General features: G+C 49.5%; 1 protein-coding gene and 1 long non-coding RNA gene across 3 annotated transcripts in view; one reads left to right on the forward strand and one right to left on the reverse strand.

Moving 5' to 3' along the window:
* ZC3H18 (zinc finger CCCH-type containing 18) overlaps positions 1–15,692 on the reverse strand; it is a 41,518-nt gene extending 25,826 nt beyond the window's left edge. The window contains exons 1-4 of one of the 2 annotated variants that reach the window (XM_020911701.2): positions 15,519–15,692; positions 8,820–9,391; positions 2,700–2,784; positions 1,946–2,014 (exon numbers count right to left, since the gene is read on the reverse strand). In XM_020911701.2, the coding sequence (XP_020767360.1) occupies positions 1,946–2,014; positions 2,700–2,784; positions 8,820–9,377 (712 nt within the window). In that variant the 5' untranslated portion in view covers positions 9,378–9,391; positions 15,519–15,692. The remainder of the gene's footprint in view (positions 1–1,945; positions 2,015–2,699; positions 2,785–8,819; positions 9,392–15,518) is intronic. The other variant, XM_020911703.2, reaches the window with a different exon arrangement.
* Positions 7,063–8,668, forward strand: LOC139029937 (uncharacterized). The gene is made up of 2 exons (XR_011482266.1): positions 7,063–7,776; positions 8,419–8,668. It is a non-coding gene; the product is annotated as an uncharacterized lncRNA (long non-coding RNA).
* Positions 15,693–21,780: the final 6,088 nt, after the last annotated feature.

Raw genomic sequence — 21,780 nt, forward strand, 5'->3', positions numbered from 1 at the left:
GTTACAAAGATCAATGTGTCCATTTGGGCAACTTAACAATTAATCTGCAGATCACAACTTGTAATAGAAATATAGCTAACAAACACTGTTTAAGAATTTTCAAATTAAGATATAATTCACATACTGTAAAATACCCCTATTTAAAGGGCTCCATTCAGTGGGTTTTAGTATGTTCACAAAGTTGTGCAACCATTGCTACTACATAATTCTAGGACACTCCATCTCCCTAAATGAAACACTGTACTCAATGGCTGCCCCTCCTGCTCTGGCCTGGACAATAACCAGCCCATTTTCTGTCTCTATGGATCTGTCCACCCTGGATAGTTCCCATAAGCAGAATCATACAATATGGGCTGTTAGCGACCAGCAGTGTCCTTGGGTTCATCCATACTGCTTTTATTATTCCCTGGTATGGAGGGACCACATCCTGTTTATCCCCTCACAAGCCGATGGGCACTGGGGCTGTTTCTACCTTCTGCCTGTTGTGACCATGCTGCTGTGAACACTTGTGTACAGGTCTCCGTGCGGCTCAGGATACACCGGGGGGGAGTGGCTGGCTTAGCTGCAGCCCTCTCCACCACACACTCTGAGCAGGCTGCGCCCAGGGTGTAAGTAAGGTTCTGTTTCTCCACATCCTCCCCAGACACAGCAAACTTCATTGTATTTTAGTGACTCTTGCTATTGGAGAGAACCGAAATGCATCCATCTCAGCTTATAATCTTTTAAACTGCATACAAGCAAAAACGTTTACACCCAAAATCTTTTTCCTAAGGAAAGGCAAGAGGTTTGTCCCAGAACACCCAAAGAAGTATCTATCACATTATTCTGTAGAATGAACAGAATATCGGGGGAAGGGAAACTATAAATTAAACAGTTTATTTCTGAAACAAGTTACTGAATGTGCCCAAGTAAACTGTAAAAAACGCTGCTTACCAGTAGCTTCTGACTTCTCTACCAAGAAAGGCCTGACACGTTGTGGTGGTGGGCGGTGTCACTCCCTGAAACCCCACCCGGGTGCTCAGTGGGATCTGAGGCACCTCCCCTGCTGTGCTATGACCGCCCCCCCCCCCCCACCCGCTGCAGACATCCTTGGAGAGGGCATCCCCTCCAGCACCCCCCAGTGCTCCTCTGTGTACGGCCACCAGCTTCGTTTTGTAGTGTGTGCGCTTCTGGAGCTAAATTCTGGCAAGTCCTTCAGCAGTGAGACACCAAGCACCTGACTGGAGCTTCTGTGCCCTCAAAGGTGGGTGCTGCAGCCTCCCGCCCTGCTGCCACAGGGCCTCCGGCAGGTCCTGACCGTGGCCAGACTTCTAACCACAGGGTCTGTGCACAGTGCTAACTGGAAATGATCGCAGCACATGTGTGTGCATGCACGCGTGTTGGGCTCCACTGATTTACTCCAGAAATTCCAGAGACAGACTGAAGTCTTTATGGCAAGGAAGTCTTTGGCTTAAGTTTTCTGAAATACTGACACTTCCAATACCACAGGCTTTGAGAAGCTGTAAGCATTTACTTTCTAGAAGGTGCTGCGTATTCATCTGCATCCTTAGGGCAGCTATGCTCCCATCCAGGGAATGGTGCATGTGGCCGCACAGAGGAGCCATCGCGCAGCAACGAGCAGCACAGAAACAGCACAGCCAAGAGGACTTGCCCCCAGGACGTGCTGACCAGGGCCTCGAGCGTTCCCAGGCGCTTGAATCCTTGGGTCACCTCAGTATGAGGGACGGGCTTGTTCACGGCCACTCATAGGACGGGGCTCCACCACCGCCCCCCCCCCGCAGGCAGCACGCGGCCCCTGCGAGCCCATCATGGCCGTGGCCTGCCCTCAGAGCCTCCCCCTACCCCTGGCATCACGGCAGGATTCTGGATCCAGAAGAAAGGAGTCTGGCCTCCGGAGCAGGGGGACTGTGCGGTACTAGAGAGACGAATATCGTATATTTTGTACCTTTAACCTGGCCTCTGAATGGTATGGAATTTGATATTGGTGGAGGAGTGGACAATGGTGTCACAACATCTGGAAAAGAAGTACAGGAAGCTCTCGTGAACGTTAGGGGGCACGGGTGGGCTGGGTCAGTGCGCGAGGCGTCTGGGGTCACAGCAAGCCCGGGCAGGAGAAGACCTTCCTCTGGTGCAAGGGGCCACTCCATCACAAACACGCCGGACGGCGCTGTTCCGGAGCAGCCCCGACACACGCACCCTGGGCTTGAGAGCCCCTTGTCACACCTTCTCTGTCACAGTCACTCAACTCACTCCATCCGCTTTGCAGGAGGGAGGGGCCTTGCTGCCTTCAGAGGCCGACCCTTCTACAGGCTCCTTTCCAGCCTCTGACGCCTGGTAATAAGTGGGAACTCTCCTTACAAAGTTGGGAACTGTCACAGCTGGGGCACGTGGTCTTAGAAAAGGGACCACTCAGACGAGGAGTGATGATGTCTACAGTGGAGACATGGGTCTGTGCTGGGTGGATGGGCTGGAGCCTAGGGCGAAACAAGCAGGCTGGCTGCCCTCCGAGCAAGGCACGAGAGTGACCAGGAAAGGCCCACAGCTCAGAGCGAGGCTCTGCCGCTGCCACCGCCACAGATGGTCACTGTGGCCCTGAGGACAGCCCTGCCCAGGCCCAGGGCTGAACCACCACCTCTGTCCCGGGAACAACTGAGGTCACACCAACGGGCCACGCAGAGGCCCCTCACGCAGACAATTACCTTTCATGAAGAATCGGCAGGTGGGACGAGGCCTCACCTTCCTGTCACTGGGGTCCTTCACCTCACCCTCCTCCAGGTCATCGTCCTGAAACAGAGACAGAGTCACTTGAAGAGAGACTCACCTGAATGAGGTGATGAGGCGGGAGGGACGCCTACCAACGCGCACAGCACTCCCTAAACCAGACAGGGAACAGCCCTGCGACTCACGCGGCCACATTCATACATGCTTCCAAACCTGAGACTCCCCCAACCGGGCTATGGGGATGATCGAAGCTCACCCACAGACTGCAGCATCACAGTGATCACCAAGAAACAATGTTCTGTGATGTATGTGACATGCAACACAAGCCAGGATGTCATCATAGTTCTCTTAATTAGCAATTCTGGGCAGGAAATGGCCACACTTCAGGTTTTTAATATTTTTTGCACTTAAAATTTACAGGAAAAAATATTTTGTGTCTAAAGGACACAACTAGGCACTTTCTCTAATTTACAAGTCTAGGGCCAAGGAGGAGGGAATTTAGGCGACTCAGGTCAGCGAGCGGATCCACTTCAGCTTAGACCTGGGCCTTCACTTCCTGTTCTGGCCCAGAGTTCCCAACCTTGGGTTTTATAATGCAGGAGGGTTTCAAGACCACAGTAGGGGTGGGTCTCTCCTCCAGGGACTTCAGAGAGCAACTTGGACCACTGCTCTGCACCCTCCCCAGCCCCCCACCTGTGCCCTGAGCTGAAACCCCAACCCAGGATGGCCCCTAGCCCAAGCAGGGATCCAGAGCCCTGTAGATGTAGTTAAGATGCTAAGTCCAGGATAGAGCCCCTCCGGGCGCCTGTTCCAGAGCGCCCTTGTGTAGTCAACACAAGGGAGCCACAAGCAGGGCAGAGGTCTGGGAGACCCTCCTCTCATCTCCTGCAGCACTGCCCTCGTCCAAATGACTGCCCATCCCACTCAGCCTGGGGACTGCTTCTGGATGGGCACCCACACCCGTGACCCTCCGCATGCTCCCCAGAGTTCTGTGACCGCGGTGAGTCCGGCCTGACCATGTTCTCGCCTCTCCTTCCCGGCGGGTAACACAGTCTGAGTTAGAGGCCCCACAGCCCCCCACCAAGGACAAGGCCCCAGCCGCCGAGGCTGCTGACCAGATGGTGCTTTTCACTTGCTGCTGCTCCAAGTGCAGCATCGGACTCACCGTAAACAGTCTTCATTGAGTGAAGAAACACTGGAGACAAACCCTGGACTTAAGGTGACTTATTCCAAAGCGTAAATATTTGTAAAATTTCTGCCTTAAAAACACCAAGTTATTAAGAAGTATTTTGTAAGAAAAAAGAACAGATGCCTGAGAGCTATCTCTCTTAAGAGAACCAGCAGAATGATTTCTTTTAGAGAAAGTAACAAATTTTTTTAAAGGTTTTGAGAATTTATTCACCTAATAACTGAAAGTTTGTACCCTGTGAACAACATCATCCCCTGGTCCCCCGACCCCCATCTCCCAGCCCTGTCCTCCTTCCTGCTTTCCTCAGGCACTGGGTCCTACACTACCACCTCACGTGCTGTCTAGGGTCATACAGATGCTCACATCGGAGCTGAGAGTGGATTCTGTTTGCTCTCATTAGAAAAACAAAACTCTTTTGTGAGGTCAGAAGTCATTCAACTCTTCTGTTTTGTTTGGAAATCAATGCACAGGAACTGAAATGATGAGCACAGAGCAACTGCTTTTAAGAAACCAAGATTCACCAAAAAAAAAAAAAAAAAAGAAAGAAAGAAACCAAGATTCACAGCCAGTGCACTCGATCAGGTTACAGATCTGTTTCTGAGGAGATGTTACTCTCGATATTCACAAGAGCCATCAGGAGCCAGCTGCCCAGCTCAGCCACTTCTTAGATGCCAGACAGACGAAAGCATCAATAAATCACCCAGCAGGAGAATATTCTCAATCATCAACTAACTGTTCATTTAGCACAATGGCCTCTCGAGTGACGAACACAAGGTGTTCTGGGATCTTATAGTTTCAAGCAAATACAACTCAAGAAGGATGTCTCTAAAGTCAGCCCTCCAGAGTTCCCAGCACCAGGTCAGGGCTGTAACTGGCAGGAATTCTGGCGGGTGGCCCCTGATCCCGTGACCTAGAACAGAGCCAGTAGAGAGCAGGTGTCCCCAGAAGCAAACTGGTGGGTCTATAAACAGCTAAAAAGGGCACCAACAACTAACTAACAACAACTGGAGCTTGTGCCAGGCCCCCCTACAGTTTACAAATCTAGGGAGAACCAGGCAGCATGTCTTTGGGGTGAGTATGCATGGGGCGTAGGGCATGGGGTGGCCTGGGTTCTCCTCCTGCTACCTGGCGCCCCCCCCCCCCACCTCCCCGGCCCCAGCCGTGCCCTCCTCCCTACTCTTCCAGCAGCCAGAGCTTCCACCCGAGCCTCAGGAGACGCACATGGTGAGCGCTCAGCATCTTGACAGAAAAACCCCTCAGAGGCAACACGTCAGATGTGAGCGAGGGGAGCACAGGTGACTTCTACCTTCTCCTTTGTGTGGGTTATTTTCCTTAAAACAACACAAAACCACAAAGCTGGGGTATGACCTCAACAACAAAAAGAGCTCATTTCCAACTCAGCGCCTCCCCGGCAACAGCAGATAAGGAAGAAGATGCAGGCTTGCACCCCAGAGCAGAGGCCCAGGGGCCGCTGGGCCAATCAGGGGCTCCTTGAACTTCCGATTCTGCACCTGTATAGCGAGCTAGCAGTTCAGGTCTATAATCCTGCATGCACACCCTTTGGGGCCAGAGATGATGTTTTGGTTTCAAAACGGTGATGGGGTGTGGAACAGCACCTGTGAGGGGACCCAGGACCTGTGCACGAAGCAATAAACACAAACCACAAACAGGTTCCAGCATGTTGGGTGCTGGCAGGAAGGCAGCTTTCCTACCCCAGAGCTTCTGGGCTGCTTGGCTAAGCAAGCACAGTGGTCCAGCCCCTAACTAGCCAAGCAGAGGGAGGCGGGAGGCCTGACTGAATCCCTGGGGGCCAGGCTGCCGTGGCTGCTTCTCCGCCTCCCACCAGAGGGCAGTGCTGCCAATGCCCCAGATTTCTAAGCCCCTAAATCCTTTGGTAGAAGATACTATGTGTCCAGACATGAAAGGAGCAGGCAGATGTGAACATGAGAAAAGACAAAGCCCACATGTAAAGAAAAGGCTTCCGAGGTGTATTCATCCCTGGCTCGGCCAAGAGCCATCACTTCTGCCCAAGGAGCTGTGTGGACAGTCCACTCAGGGTGCGGGCCCGGTCCCGCCATCTCTGAGCAGCCACCCTACCAGTGTGATAGTCACTGACGAAAGGAGGGAGGGAACAGAATACTCTGGCCCTTCCCAAGTGGATGGGACGCTCCAGGTGCCAAAGTTTCGTTAACCAGACAACATGCGAGACAAAAACAGAACCAAGTCACAAAGCGGAGGAGACGATGGAGGGCCAAAGATGGAAGGACTGGAGTCTGCAAAGGCAAGTCATAGATCCTCGAGGGAGGAGGCTCTGTGCAGGACCATGCAAGGCACACATGGCCGCTCGCGCCATTTGGCTGTCTGAGCTGCCGGCACAGGTGAGACCGCTGACTAAGTCAAGTTCACCCATGCTTCAGCTGTCACTTGGCGGGGACCCTCGGCCCCCTCCACAAATAAGCTAGATGCTATAAATAGCTGGCCCACAATCCTGTTTGCAAAATCCCCTCCCACTGCAACAGGCAAGTGGCACTTCCAGAAGGGCACTGGTATCTGAAGGTAGCTCACCAAAACACGTGCAAGTCATTCAAGGCCTGAGTTATAAACCACCTGGTTCAAACAGAAGAATGTCAAAGGTTCATTGTACAAACTGATGTCACTACCAAGGAAAGAAAGTGGAAAAGCTGGGGAGAGGGGGCCTGCCTCCCTCCAAGCCAGCTCATCTGTCCCACTGACCCAAAGCCTACAAGGGAAAAAAGCAGGTCAGTGTACTCCAACAGAGAAAAGCACTTCTCAGTTAAAAGAAGGGTAAATCACTTGTGTTCTTGGAAGTAAGGGTGCTAAAGAGCAACAGGAACACACACACTAACGACCCAGTCAGTTCAGATAGGAATCACAGCAAAGGCACCAAGCCTGACGCGACAGTCAGGGGCAGAGCCCTCAGAAAGAGCGTAACATCTAAGCAAGTGATCAAAGAATGGGGAGGAGCCTGGAATGCAGGCATCTGGGCACAAGTGAACCAGAGGGGCTCCCATGAGGGTCTGAGTCTCCACTCATAGCGCTCACCCCTGTCCAGGTCTGCCTGTCTGGAGGGGTTACAGGCTCTGCTCCGCCCGGTCACATGCCCCTGTGTCACAAAGAGCCCAGCAGCACACTGCAGGACCCGTGGGGATGCATGTGGACAGACATGCCACCCTGTGGCTGAATGAAGCTGGGCCTGGGGCCAGCGGGGCTCCAGGGCCCTCTTGAGAGACCAGGCAGGCACAAGCCAAACCAAACAACCATCTAGGGTCAAGTGGGCAAGAAAGTCAACCTGGATTTCTACTTCTCATGCTGTTTCTGAAGAAACCAGCTATCTCCAAACAACAGGTGTTTTCCTGGGCCAGCTCAGGTCAACGTCACGTCCTAGGCCACCACATCTAACTCAGTGCAGTGGGAGAGCCCCCAGGACCTGTGGGGAGATATCTGACCGCATGTGAGCATGGAAAGGCTGAGAAGTCGATGAACTTCCCCTGTGGACTATTCACAGCTGAAGCAAGAAGAGCTTGCACCTCGTCCTTTCTTAATGGGGGAGGACTGCCCAGACCCGCCGGCCGCATGTCCCGTCACTAGGAGCCCCACGTCCTATGGGCAAGACACTGGCTTAGCTTTTCTTTTTGAAAACTGAGAGACCAAACTCATGGGCAATCTCAATCAATGATTTCGTCTTCTGCCCCAAATGTCATCCAAACTGATTAACTGGAGTCTCGTGGCATCTTTTTTTCCTCTGGCAACCCTCTGGTTGAGAAGAAGTTTCCAAATTGCAAGGGAAGCACAGCTGGCAGAACCTAAGAATGCTCACAGACAACGTCCCAACAGCACCCTTGTAAGTAAGTATAATACTAACAAGCAGTGGCTCTTAGCTTAGGAGACCATCTGCTACGTTTAGTTGTGAGAAGACAAAAGATCTAAAATTCTAAGCTTGTAACTACACACATGAGCCTGTAACGCCTCACAAAGTTCTGTTCTCATGAAGTTCAAGAAGCAATACCAGGCACAACCATGGCCCCAAGACATGGCATACGTACTAGCTGCTGGAGAAGCCAGCGTGTCAAGCAAATCCAGCTCACATACTTAACCAACAACCCCCTCCCCTCAGCAACCCAGAGCATTTCTGAGAGCTATTCCTCACACCTCTCACGTCAGTGCCTCTCCCATGAGCAGAATCTCCTTCCTGGGACATTAAAACTCCTGTCAATCTGTTCTGTCCCTCTCTCTCCTCCTTTGAGTAAAAGCATTTCTCAGCAGGACTTTAAATTCTTCCCTCCTCAAAATTCAACCTCTTAAAAAGATGGTGATGGAAGTTCTCTCATCAGATTATCTGTCATAAAAACCCAACTGCTCACAACTAAAACGATTATTACCAGACACCTTCTCCTTAACCTGAAAGGCCAGATTAATATAAATAAAGTTAAAAGAATGTGATGGTCAAAAGTCAAAGTGCTCTGACAACACAATCCCTTTTTCTGCAGTCCCAAGGAGACACTTGCAAGGAAGCATGGCCTAGTGGAGACCCTCAGCAGAGGACAAAGAGAAAAATGGCCAAAATAATAGACAAAACTGGAAGGAAGTTTCCTCAGTCTCAAGAATCTAACAGGAACTGAAATCCACGATGGTTCTAGTTGAACACTAACTCAAACAGTACTTAAAGACAGAAAAAAAAAAAAAAAAGGCAGAAAATGACCTCTTTAAAAAAAAAATATGATCCAACCAACAGCACCAGATAGACAAGTGAGGGTCTGTGGAACTTCCGCCAGCTGCTGACTCCAGGCCAAGCTAGTCTCCCTGCCTTCAGTGTCCCCTCACCACCACGGCAACGGCCCCAGCGCTGGCCCCCCACCCCCTCCTCGGGGTGCCCACCAGGCCTACTCACATCAATCTCCCCGTCGTCGATCTCCCCGTCATCATCCTCTTTCCTCTTCTCCTTGGCAGCCTCTGGGGGCTCCTTGTCCTCCATGGCACGGCCCCCCGCCTTCCCCTCCTCCCCAGGAGCCCCTTCTCCACGCTCCTCGTCATCCTCGGGCCCAGCCTTCTCAGCGTCGTCCTCCTGAGCGCCAGGGGCTGGCTCCTCGGGCACCTCCTCGTCGTAATCTAGCTCGTGCTCATCCAGGTCCCTGGTGACCGACGAGGCCTCGTCCCTCAGGTCGCTGGCACGGTCCCCCTCGGCTCGTGGGGGGCTGGCTGGGCCCCTGCTCAGCTCCTGAGCCTCAGAATCCCGGTCATCCTCATCGGAACGACTCTCCTCGTCCTCCTGGCTCAGTCCTGGGGCCACACTCTCCTCATCCTCCAAGTCAGAAGCCCTCCCACCCGCCGCGTCCAGATCCTGCTCAGACCCGCTTTCCCTCAGGATGTCATCGTCCGAGAGCCCCTGCTGCTCTTCTTCGTCCTCCGGAGAGCGAGGGTCCCGGTCAGGGCTCTCGGCCACATCCATCAGTACCCACGGTTCTGCAAAAGAAAGAGAACACACTCAGAGCATCCAGCAGAAAGGCCAGTCAGTCCCGCGCGGCTCTCCCAGCCCCAGGCGGGTTCCTGATCTGCAGGAGGGCTCAGGACCCATGGCTGCCCAGTTCCTCCACATCCCAGACTGTGCTCTGCAGACCAGCAGCACCAGGCACCACAGCCCAGGCCTCCATGGGGCCAGGCCGGGCTTGCTGAGCTGGGCATCAGGAGCCCCACACCCAGAACCACTGGGTGGCAAGAGCCCCTGCACACCCCCCTCCTCCCAGGGCAACCCAAGCTTATCAGCCAGTGAGCAGGAAGATGGGCACCACAAGCAACAGCTTTTTGGGTTCTTAAAAGTAATTTCTTTTGAAATTCAGGATGATGTGCATTAGGAACACCGTGGCAACACAGAAGGCAACACGCCTGACCACTGTCTGGAGCCCCCCTACAGGGTCTGGAACACAAGCCCGATTGCTTCAGACAGTCCCCAGGATGCAGGCTGTCTCCATTCCTGCATACATCTCTCCAGGCCTGGCCCTGACCACCAAGTCACAATCACTGGGGGTGATCCTTAAACCGCAGGCCCTTCTGGAGCCACCAAAGGACGCCAGAAGGCCTCCATGCACCCTGATTCTCAAGAAGTACCTTTCCAGGATGGGCATGCTGCAGGAAACAACTCTGGCAGAAAATCGTACATGTTTAAGTAGTTTTGAATATAAAAACACTGACTGTCATCCTAGAAGATTTCTTTTCTATTTTTACTAACTAGATTTAATTATAAAGTGACTATTTTTCCTGGTTTTCCCACCCTAATGTGCAAAGACAGAAAATTGTCCCAATTGTTCTAAACGCAGGCTGCATAAACTGGGGTGACAGAGTGTGTGTGTGCGTGTGTGTGTGAAATCAACACCACACAGCCAACCAACACCACACAGCCTACAAGCGAACACTGACTGTCCACCAGGCCAGGGGTCACCATCAAGCTGGTGTGAAAGAGCAGGAACAGTGAAAGGCTTAATGTTCACCTGAGTCTTCAAGGTTTTTTATTTAAAACAATGTATGCCAGTCATGTCACATGATACCTTAATGAAACCTGAAAACACACATAACTGTATTTGCATAATTATATAAAATTACTTATGCATTTATATGTAACTAATATTTTAAAATGTATCTTTTAAATGTACCCTTTCAAAGGGAGAACCTGTGTTTAAAGATGCACATATCAAGAGTTGGTATCTGAACCCATAATTAAAAAAATTTTTTTGCTGATAATGGAAATTATTAAAATTCAGCAAACATAAGGACAAATCACTTCAAAGTCATCACCTTATAAATAGTCAGCAGTAAAAGGAATTTACAAACCAATCCATTCAAAGTGACTTAAAAGTAGACAGTTTGGAAAATGATTCAATTTGCGGCCTTCTAACGACACTGTCCAGAGGCAGGCCTACTGAAGGAATTATTAATATTAAAGTCAGTCCTAAAGTGCTGTATTTTGCTGCCTCCCTGCACAGGGCAGAGCCTGTCACCACATACATTCCTCTGGCAGTCCAGGGCAACCAGCAAGGTGAGAAAGCTACCAAGACAGGGCCCACATCCTCGCCTCCTCCAGACACAGCGCTGGGTGTACAGCAACCAGTCGGGGGCCAGTGGCAAACCAGCAGCCTCTCGCCTCACCTTAGCTGATGATGTCAGTGAAATGTGTGAGATTTTCCTTGGTGAACAATGTCCCAGGCCCACCTTTGTACAGCTTTTACTACACTGTGCGTAAGAAACCTCTCCATAGAGAGGCAGGGACTTTCACTCCCCAGTTGCTCAGGCTGGCCCCCGGGACCCTGAAGGCAGGCAGTCACACACAACTGTCACTGAGCCTCAAATTCCGATTGTCACATCGTACAGTCTAATGGCAACCTTGGGAACCAAGTTGCCTCTGAAATTAATCAGCTAGTAACCAAAATTAAGTGTCCTCTTAAACTAGCTTAAAATCCACACAACTGCTACTTGAGCCTTGCAACATACTATCCTGTTCACTGTTCCTGGCACCAAGGCTGCCTGCAAGTAACATGATAATAGCCCCTTCCTGGGGCCCAGGTGCCAAAAGGTTCCATTGTCATGATTAGGTCCAAACAAACTGCTCTGTGCATTTTGGCAAACTTGGATTTAAATCCCAGGGTAAGAAATGGACGAAAAAGAGCTCCTAGCTTCAAATATACAAACTCAAGCAAGCGGACCGTGTCTTTCTGGGACATGGGGATCAGTGTGGGCTTCTGAGTCAGAACCCGAATCCTCGCTCCACTGCCTCCTGGCCTTAGGGTCCTGGACAAATTACGTAAACTTGCCAGACTCCAGTTTCTTTATCTGAAATATGGGAAAACAGCAGCCACTCTAGAAGTCACTGCAGCAGCAAGATGAGTCCCTAGACTGAGGCTGATGGCTTCCAACACCCGTGTCCCACTACCCACGAGACTGCCCAGGGGCCAGTCACCCAACACACACCAGAGAACGGACTCAGCACGATCACGTCTTTACAACAACTATGCAGAGAAATCAACAGCCACCGTACCTGCGGTGAGACTACTACTCTGCCAGGCACTGGATCTAGTCTCTCACATCGACCTTTTAGACAAATGATGTTACCCCTCACAGGGAAGGAAACCAAGGCCACCTAGCCACTGAGTGCAGTCCAAGCTGGAGTCTACTCTGCTGCCCAGTCCCGGAGCCGGCCTGATGCAGAACATCAGTTCCTGCTACCTGCCCTGGGACTACCTGCCACACATCACCATTGTTCTACAAGAAAATGGGACCTGAGCGCCAAATGACTCTACAAATTCTGTTCTGGAATACAGCCCTCACATCAACCGGGGACTTACACTGACCCAGGAGATCTGTCTGTTGTTCTCTTCTCCCTTCTCAAGTTTTGTGCTGATCCATCTAGCTTCCTGCCCGAGCCCTTCTAGAACCCAAAAGCAGGTTTTTACAGAGATGGAAAAGTTACTATATGGTCCACACAGACTATTAGGTAAAGAATAGTGATGATCATATGGAAATTGAATCTGTGACACCACTTATTTTAAGTGTGTCCCAAGTTTGAAACTCAAGGCACTTAAAACTAAAAGTAAATCTAACAAAAGAAACCCCCCAAAGGTGCACACTTCTATACCAACACCACAGGAAACGCTGCCTCAAACTAAAATCTCAAGGCTGCTGGATGGTGTGTGGAAAGAAGTCCTCGCAGATCCTTGAATGTGCCCCCAGTTTGTATTATGGAAATCACTTCACCCCCCCTCCCCAAGCACAGCGCTATCTTCCCTCCTCTAAAGGGCCATTTCTAGCAAAAGGCCCTTCGTGCACCTGCTTCTATCCAGGTGCACAAGTGCTGTCAGCCTTCCATTGGCGGGGGGCTGGGGGGGGTGCAGACATGGATTGCTTTAAGAATCTGAGTAAGGGAATGACTCCTCTCCCTAGAAAAACCTGAACATAAGCAATTTAGCTCCCATTTCTGGGAGTTCAAAACCTCCTGAGGTCCACCCACAGTCCCTAGACTGAGAGCTACTGCCCAGAGTATTTTTGTGCAGTATTCTACCATGTACCCACACTCACCATGCTATACTACCATTATCCATTTGCAAAGTCTGTTGGGAGACATCCTCCCCATGAAGGGCATGAGTGGAAGGACTCAGACTCTCCCAGGTCCTCTGAGCTCAGCAAATGGCTACCACACAACTTACTGTCTGAACCTGGGGGCACTGCTGACAACTACCACATGCAAGAGTCACAGCCTTCCTAGGCACACCAGGACACACAGTCACCCACAGGGGGCACTGACATTCTCCTGGGGAAAGGAGACCCACTTTTTCTCTCCCTGTGGAATCTCCTGGGATTTTACAATCTGAGGCTACATCCAGGTGAACAGCTTGCAGAGGAAAACATACCAAAGAACTGACTTGCTTATCAGAAGCACCCTGAGTGACAACTTGTTGGGCAGGAGGGGAGTACTGCTGGGGGTCAGAATGCGGTTTGTGTTCCAAGCCCACTGTGGGAGAGTTAACTGGCTCTCTGGGCATCAGTGTCCTATTCCGAGATTAACTCAATTTGGCAAATATCTGAGTAAGTGCTGTATGTCAGGAGCCAGGAAAACATGCGGTCTACTGAGTGCACACAGTGAAACACAGGGTCCTCCGGGCACGTCTTCACAACTCCCAGGCTCACAACTCTTACTTAGTGTGTTCTTCTCACACAATCACCCTATCATCGGGCATTCTTGGCAAAGTTTGTAACTCTTTAGGCCTTTGATCCACAAGATAGTGAAACTGCCTGGAAAAGAGAATAACAGTGTCCATCATTGTGTCTCCACAGCGTAGTACACTGGCAGACGGAGACTGATAGATGCTTGTCGAATAAATCACAAAGACTCCTTGGTTGTAAATACCTGTTGCATGCCAGAAAGAAACTTGAAATAAGTGTCTACTTTTTAGAAGACTATTCTGGAACTTAGACACAGAGTGGTGCTGCCTCGTTTTCCAGTGGTCATTCTGGAAGGTTGCACCTTGACTCCAAGGGCACCGCTAAAGTACAGAACATTTGGGAACTTTTCTTTCTGAGAGAACTTTAGAACATGCAGAACAATCCCCGGGCACTCAGTGGCAGCAAATCCTCCCTCTCTCAAGGTGGGTCAGCATGAAGCTCTTCAAAAGCCTGGTCTGGTTAAGTGAGGTGAGTTCCCAAGCCAGGTAAGATGATTTTGGGTCAAACATGTGGTGTGACTGTTGAACAAGACTGATTTTTCCCCTATGGCTTGCATATTTACTACCAAAACAGGACTTCTAAAGAGATTCTGGCAAAAGAGCACCAATGAAATACAAGTCTAACTTTCAAGGACAACAATTTTTAACAGAGCTGTCCCTATTTGAATGCCCAAGTTCTGGTACATCTGGTTAAAATTCACGTTCAGAACTTCAGGGACTTACAACATCCAAAGGAAAGATGTCAAGACTGGTGATAGACATCATCCCCAAACCGACTAAGCCTGACACCAAATGACTTCCCAGGGAGGAAGCACTCACCTCGAGATGATCTGTGAAAAAGGAAAACACCTCCTTTGCTCTTAGAAATGGTTTCACAAAGCTATCTTACCCACCAAAAACTGGAGAGAAATTCTAGCCTCCAGGACACATGTGACTGGTTTCCAGAGCTGGGTGGGTTCCACACTTGTGCTCAGATTGTAACATCATCAGGCAAAGATGCCCCTGCCTGGGAAGCGGGAATTGACCTGGGCTCAGCTTCACCCTGAGAATCCCAACCTCTGCTCTAGGACAGGACCACTCCACAGGCGACACGAAGGAGAAAGGATGAAAGCCACTGCTATGCCCCCAAACGCACTCTTCTTCCATTCTCCCCAAATGAATCTAAAGACTGATCTGCTCTCACAGAAGCAGAGCTGAACAGCTCATATAAGATGATCAACCACTCTATCTGGCAAAGTCAGCTATCATAAAGTATTCAGGAACACTTAAGTTTTAGCAGGAGTAAGGCTGGAAGTTCTTAAGTCTTAGGTACTCCCAGCAATGACCCGGCATCCTATGGGCTCTTAACCAAAGGGGCACAGGGAAGTTTATCCAAAGAGTGGCGTGCGTCTTGGGGCACGGCCAACAGATCCAACCTGTGCCGCCCAGGAAGTCGAGGGAGCAAGTTCCAAGAGGATCCAGAGAGCTCAAAGCTCCCAAAGAGCCTATCCTCAGTCCGGAGGGCGAACTTGCGTGCCTCCTTCAGCACCCCCATCTTTGTGGGCGGAAAGCAGTACCACGCGAATGTCCCGGAAGAGAAATGACAGCCTCGGGAGATCAACCCCACGACGGAGTGCGGAGGCAGCCGCCAAGCACTCGAGTTTAGGGGGATTCAGGACCCCCGGCCAGCTCGCCCGGACGGAACCTGGGATCATGCCTAGCTCAGCGTCCTCTTCCCGGGGCCCGAGAGTCACGCTTCGGCTGGGGGCAGCCTGGAGTGCTCCCCGGAGGCAGAAGCGGCGAGGCTCCGGGCCTCGGCTCAATGCCGCCGCCACGCTCCCTGTCCGGCCGCCTCGGCCTCCTTCTCCCGCCGGCCAGGCCTCCCAGCCACCACCACCACTTACCTCAGCTCGAGGGCAGAGAGGGGGCCACGGCTTCGCAGGGGTCGGGAGGGCGCGGAGAAGGCGTCTCTCGGCCCTTCCGCTGCTCACAGTCTCCGGCTTCAGGCGCGACGCGGGCGGAACAAACGGGCTCCACTAGCCGCGGGGGCCGGCCATTGTGCGACGTCATCAGGCCGCGACGGTTATCTGCGGGCCGGCGGGCTTCCCTCGCTTGCCACGCCCCCCACCTGCTTCCTTCCGGCCTCCGCGCCCCCGCCCCCGCGCGGCCCCGCCCCCTCGGGGCGCGCCCGCCCGTACCAGTCACGGCGCAGGCGCGGCCGGGGCCCCGCCCCTGGGGCGGGGCTCAGAGCGCGCGCACCGCCCATCGAGGTGCAAGTAGGGCTGTCCTCAGCGCCTGGTCACGTGACGTGCTGCCCCAGGTTCCCGCCTAGCGGTCCGCTGTCCCTGCTGGACCCGACCAGGCGGAGGTGGGTCCCGCGACGTCACGGCTCAGAGCTTACCTTTTCCAGCCCTGCTGAAGAGCCCCCAGCCTAAAGTTAATCCTTTTTGGGAAATGAGTTTAAATAACAAAACTTAGACTTTTTAAATTGCTTACTAGGGACTACACAGCTCCCTCTCTGTTAAATATCAGTTCAACACAAGATTAATCATTTTCGAAAAACTGAGTTTAAATGTCAAAGTTTAAACATTTTAGAAACTATTTCTGTGGTACTAAATAGCTCTTGCTTTATCAAATATAATCAGTCCAACACAAAATTTAATCATTTTTTGATACTGAGTTTAAATGTCAAAGCTTTAAAGTTTTAAACTAATCCCCATGCTGTTAAAAAGTATCAACAGGTCCAAGATCTAATCACTTATGATAACTCTATCAAGCCTTAATACCTAATCTAACTGATGTTGCAGCCTGTCCCGAGAGTGGAAATTTAAACCCATCAGTCTGCAACCCAACAGTCTGATCAGCACTAGGGAGGTGATCTGTGTAAGACCCCCTCCCCTCCCTAAGGTAAGGCACCCTTGTTGGAGCAACCTATCCTCTTAGCTTCATTTTTCTACCCTCTGTGCCCATAAAGACCCAGTTTCCCCCAGTCTCTTCCATCAGGAAGCTTCCATAAGCCTCTTATCCTTATGCCTCAGAGTGCAGACAAAATGAAAACCACAATCACAGAAAACTAATCAAACTGATCACATGGACCACAGCCTTGTCTAATGCAATGAAACTATGAGCCGTGCCCTGTAGGGTCACCCAAGACAGACGGGTCATGGTGGAGAGCTCTGACAAAACGTGGTCCACTGGAAAAGGCAATGACAAGCAAGTTCAGAATTCTTGCCTTGAGAACCCCATGAACAGTATGAAAAGGCAAAATGATACAACACTGAACGATGAACGCCCCAGGTCTGTAGAGGTCCAATATACTACTGAAGAGTGGAGAAATAACTCCAGAGAGAATGAAGAGACAAAGCCAAAGCAAAAACAACACACATTTGTGGATGTGACTGGTGATGGAAGTAAAGTCTAATGCTGTAAAAAAACAACATTGCATAGGAACCTGGAATGTTAGGTCTATGAATCAAGGTAAACTGGAAGTGGTCAAACAGCAGATGGCAAGGGTGAACATCAACCTTTTAGGAATCAGTGAACTAAAATGGACAGGAATGGGTGAATGTAACTCAGATGACCATTTTATCTACTAATGTGGGCAAGAATCCATCAGAAGAAATGGAATAGCCCTAATAGTCAACAGAAGAGTCCAAAATGCAGTACTTGGGTGCGATCTCAACAGAAAGATCTCTGCTCATTTCCAAGGCAAACCATTCAGTATCACAGTAATCCAAGTCTGTGGCCCAACCAGTAATGCTGAGAAGCTGAAGCTGAACGGTTCTATGAAGACCTACAAGACCTTCTAGAACTAACACTGAAAAAAGATGTCCTTTTCATTATTGGGGACTGGAATGGAAAAGTAGGAAGTCAAGGGATACTTGGAGTAACAGGCAAATTTGGCCTTTGAGTACAAAATGAAGTAGGGCAAAGGCTAACAGAGTTTTGCCAAGAGAAAATACTGACCATAACAAGCACTCTCTTCTAACAACGCAAGAGACAACTCTACACATGGACATCACCAGATGGTCAATACCAAAATCAGATTGATTATATTATTTGCAGCCATAGATGGAGAAGTTCTATACAATCAGCAAATTCAAGACTGGGAGCTGACTGTGGTTCAGATTGTGAACTCCTTTTTGCCAAATTCAGACTTGAAGAAAGTAGGGAAAACCACTAGACCATTCAGGTATGACCTAAATCAAATCCCTTACAATTATACAGTGGAAGTGACAAATTTAAGAGATTAGATCTGATAGTGTGCCTGAAGAACTATGGACAGAGATTCATGACATCGTACAGGAAGCAGTGATCGAGACCATCCCTAAGAAAAAGAAATGCAAAAAGGCAAAATGGTTGTCTGCAGAGGCCTTACAAATAGCTAAGAAAACGAGAGAAGTGAAAGGCAAAGGAGAAAAGGAAAGATACACCCATTTGAATGCAGAGTTCCAAAGAATAGCAAGGAGAGATAAGAAAGCCTTCCTCAGCAATCAATGCAAAGAAATAGAGGAAAACAATAGAATGGGAAAGACTAGAAATCTCTTCAAGAAAAGTAGAGATACTAAGGGAACATTTCTTGTAGAGATGGGCACAATAAAGGACAGAAATGGTGTGGACCTAACAGAAGCAGAAGAGATTAAGAAGAGGTGGGAAGAATACACAGAAGTACTATACAAAAAGATTTTCATTACCCAGATAATCACGATGGTGTGATCACTCACCTAGTGCCAGACATCCTGGAATGCAAAGTCAAGTGGGCTTTAGGAAGCATCGATAGGAACAAAGCTAGTGGAGTTGATGAAATTCCAGCTGAGCTGTTTCAAATCCTAAAAGGTGATGCTGTTAAAGTGCGTCACTCAATATGCCAGCAAATTTGGAAAACTCAGCAGTGGCCTCAGGACTGGAAAAGGTCAGTTTTCATTCCAATCCCTAAGAAAGGCAATGCCAAAGAATGCTCAAACTACTGCACAATTGCACTCATCTCACACACTAGCAAAGTAATGCTCAAAATTCTCGAAGCCAGGCTTCAACCGTACATGAACCATGAACTTCCAGATGATCAAGCTGGATTTAGAAAAGCCAGAGGAACCAGAGATCAAATTGCCAACATCCGTTGGACCATAGAAAAAGCGAGAGAGTTCCAGAAAAACATCTACTTCTGCTTTACTGACTATGCCAAAGCCTTTGACTGTGTGCATCACAACAAACTGTGGGAAAGTCTTAAAGAGATAGGAATACAGACCTTCTTACCTGCCTCCTGAGAAATCTATATTCGGGTCAAGAAGCAACAGTTAAAACTGGACATGGAACAACAGACTGGTTCCAAATTGGGAAAGGAGTATGTCAAGGCTGTATATTGTCATGCTACTTATTTAACTTATATACAGAGTACATCATGAGAAATGCTGGGCTGGATGAAGCACAAACTGGAATCAAGATTGCTGGGAGAAATATCAATAACCTCAGATATTCAGATGACACCTCCCTTATGGCAGAAACAGAAGAAGAACTAAGGAGCCTCTTGATGAAGGTGAAAGAGGAGAGTGAAAAAGTAGGCTTAAAACTCAACATTCAGTAAACTAAGATAATGGCATCTAGTCCCATCACTTCATGGGAAATAGATGGGGAAACAGTGAAAGTCTTTATTTTGGGGGGCTCCAAAATCACTGCAGATGGTGACTGCAGCCATGAAATTAAAAGATGCTTGCTCCTTGGAAGAAAAGTTATGACCAACCTAGACAGTGTATTAAAAAGAAGAGACATTATTTTGCCAACAAAAGTCCATCTACTCAAAGCTATGGTTTTTCCAGTAGTCACAATATGGATGTGAGAGTTGGACAGTGAAGAAAGCTGAGCACTGAAGAATTGATGCTTTTGAACTATGGTGTTGGAGAAGACTCTTGAGAGTCCCTTGGACCGCAAGGAGATCCAACCAGTCCATCCTAAAGGAGATCAGTACTGGGTGTTCATTGGTAGGTCTGATGTTGAAGCTGAAACTCCAATACTTTAGCCACCTGATGCGAAAAAGTGACTCATTTGAAAAGACCCTGGTGCTGGGAAAGATTGAGGGCAGGAGGAGAAGGGGATGACAGAGGATGAGTTGGTTGGATGGCATCACTGAGTCAATGGGGATGAGTTTGAGCAAGTTCCGGGAGTTGGTGATGAACAGAGAAGCCTGGCGTGTTGCAGTCCATGGGGTCAAAAAGAGTCAGACACAACTGAGCAACTGAACTGAACTGTGCCCGTAAAAATCTCTATTTTGTATAGCTTCTAGAAGTCTTTCTGCTTCCTAAAGGGGATGCTGCCTGATTCATAAATTGTTGAATAAAGCTAATTAGATCTTCAAATTTACTCAGTTGAATTTTTTAAACACCGATTTCTTTTTAAAAAATTAACTCAAGAAACAAAAAAATAATCAGCTCAACACAAAAGTTAATAATTTTTTAGATACTGCATTTAAATATCAGAGCTTAAAATTTTACACCATTTCCATGGGGATCAACAACTCTGCATCTTAGTAAATTCAATCAGCTTAATATGATGTCACCTTTCCTTGATCAGAAAGACGTTATGTGGCATTTGGAGCATTTTAACCAACTGCCTTCACAGTCCTCCGGATGGAGCCCCACCAAGCATCCTGCAGAGCTTCAAACTCTCCCTGTTAGAATACAAACCTGCACTTAGAGGGGCCCTGGGCTTAGCCAAATGCTTTGCTGTCCTTGCCTTAAAATACTGTATCATTTTTGAAAAAAGGGCCCGCATTTTCACCTTGTAATGGGCCCTGCATGAATAAATGAGGATAGGAAGAAAGTGAGGTCATCGACATAGAGCTACCATACGACCTATGATGTCACTCCCAAAGAAATGAATCACAAAAACCTATTCATGAATCTTCCAGCAGTGTTATTCACAACAGCCCCAGAGTGGAAGCAACCTAGGTGTCCATCAACTGACGACGGGCCAAGAAAATGTGGTCCAGGGAATTCCCTGGCGGTCCAGTGGTTAGAACTCAGGGCTCTCACTGCTAACAGCCTGGGTTCAATCCCTGGTCAGGTAACTAAGATCCCACAAGCCATGCAGTGTGGCCAAAAAAACAAAAAACAAAAGCGGCTATCCATACGGTAGAATACTACTCAGCAGTATAGAAGGGTGAAGTCTGTCTAAGAAGAGATACCACAGTCCAATGGGAAGAGGACGCAAGAAAGTGGGAGGAAGCTCTTGCCAGAGCCCAGATCTCAGATTTCCAGAACTGTGAGAAATAGGTGCCTTGTTTAAGCCCCCCAGTCTGTGGGGTCTGTTATGGTCCCCTGGGCTGATTAATACATTCCATTTACGTGAACTATCCAGAAGAGGCAATCCACAGAGTCAGAAAGTAGGTGAGAGGTTACCAGGGACTCGGGGGGATGGGCTGGGGAGTGATTGCTTAATGGGAACAAAGGTTCTTTCAGGGATGATAAAAATATTCGGGAGTCAGGTAGTGGTGATGGTTGTATAACTTCATGAATGTATAAGAAACCACTGAGTTGTGCACTTTCAAAGGGTAGATTTTATGGTGTATGAGTTATTCCTCAATACAGCTATTATTTAAAAAAAAGAAAAGAAAAGAAGAGAGATAGTAGAGGAAGGGACAGGAAACACCAACTGGGAGCTGAGAGGTAGTGGGAGAGGCTTGAAGGGGGGACTCCTCATTGCTGAACCTCGAAGTGTCCTCCCGTTTTTCCCCCGTTTCCTGCTTCGTCACAGCCTCTGACTCCCAGGCTCTCCCAGGCACTCAGAAACCACCTTTCTAAATCTCAGGTTGGTTCCGGTCTCATCACTCCAGCTTGAGGTCTCTCCAGCAACTCCCTCTGCCCCCAGCATGCCACCCCTACACTGTACCCTCAGCCGCCACCTGCGTGCTCACTCCTTCACCCTGGACTCGCTACGTCTTTCTGTGCTCCCAGGTCTTTGCAGGAGCCACTCCTGCCGCCTGGAACAGCCTTCCTCCTCCAACGGGCTCACTCCTTTCTCCAGGTCACACCTTCGATGGACCTCCTCCCAGGCCCCTGGCTGTCTTGGCAGCTGGGCTGTGAGCTCCTGGATTGTCCGTAACCCCAAGTCAGGCACCATGTTACAACAGCCAGAGTGTGTGTGTATAGCAGGGGCAGGGGAAGGTGCATTTAG

This window comes from Odocoileus virginianus, chromosome 20 (assembly GCF_023699985.2).
Source record: "Odocoileus virginianus isolate 20LAN1187 ecotype Illinois chromosome 20, Ovbor_1.2, whole genome shotgun sequence".
NCBI classification, from domain to species: Eukaryota; Metazoa; Chordata; class Mammalia; order Artiodactyla; family Cervidae; genus Odocoileus; species Odocoileus virginianus.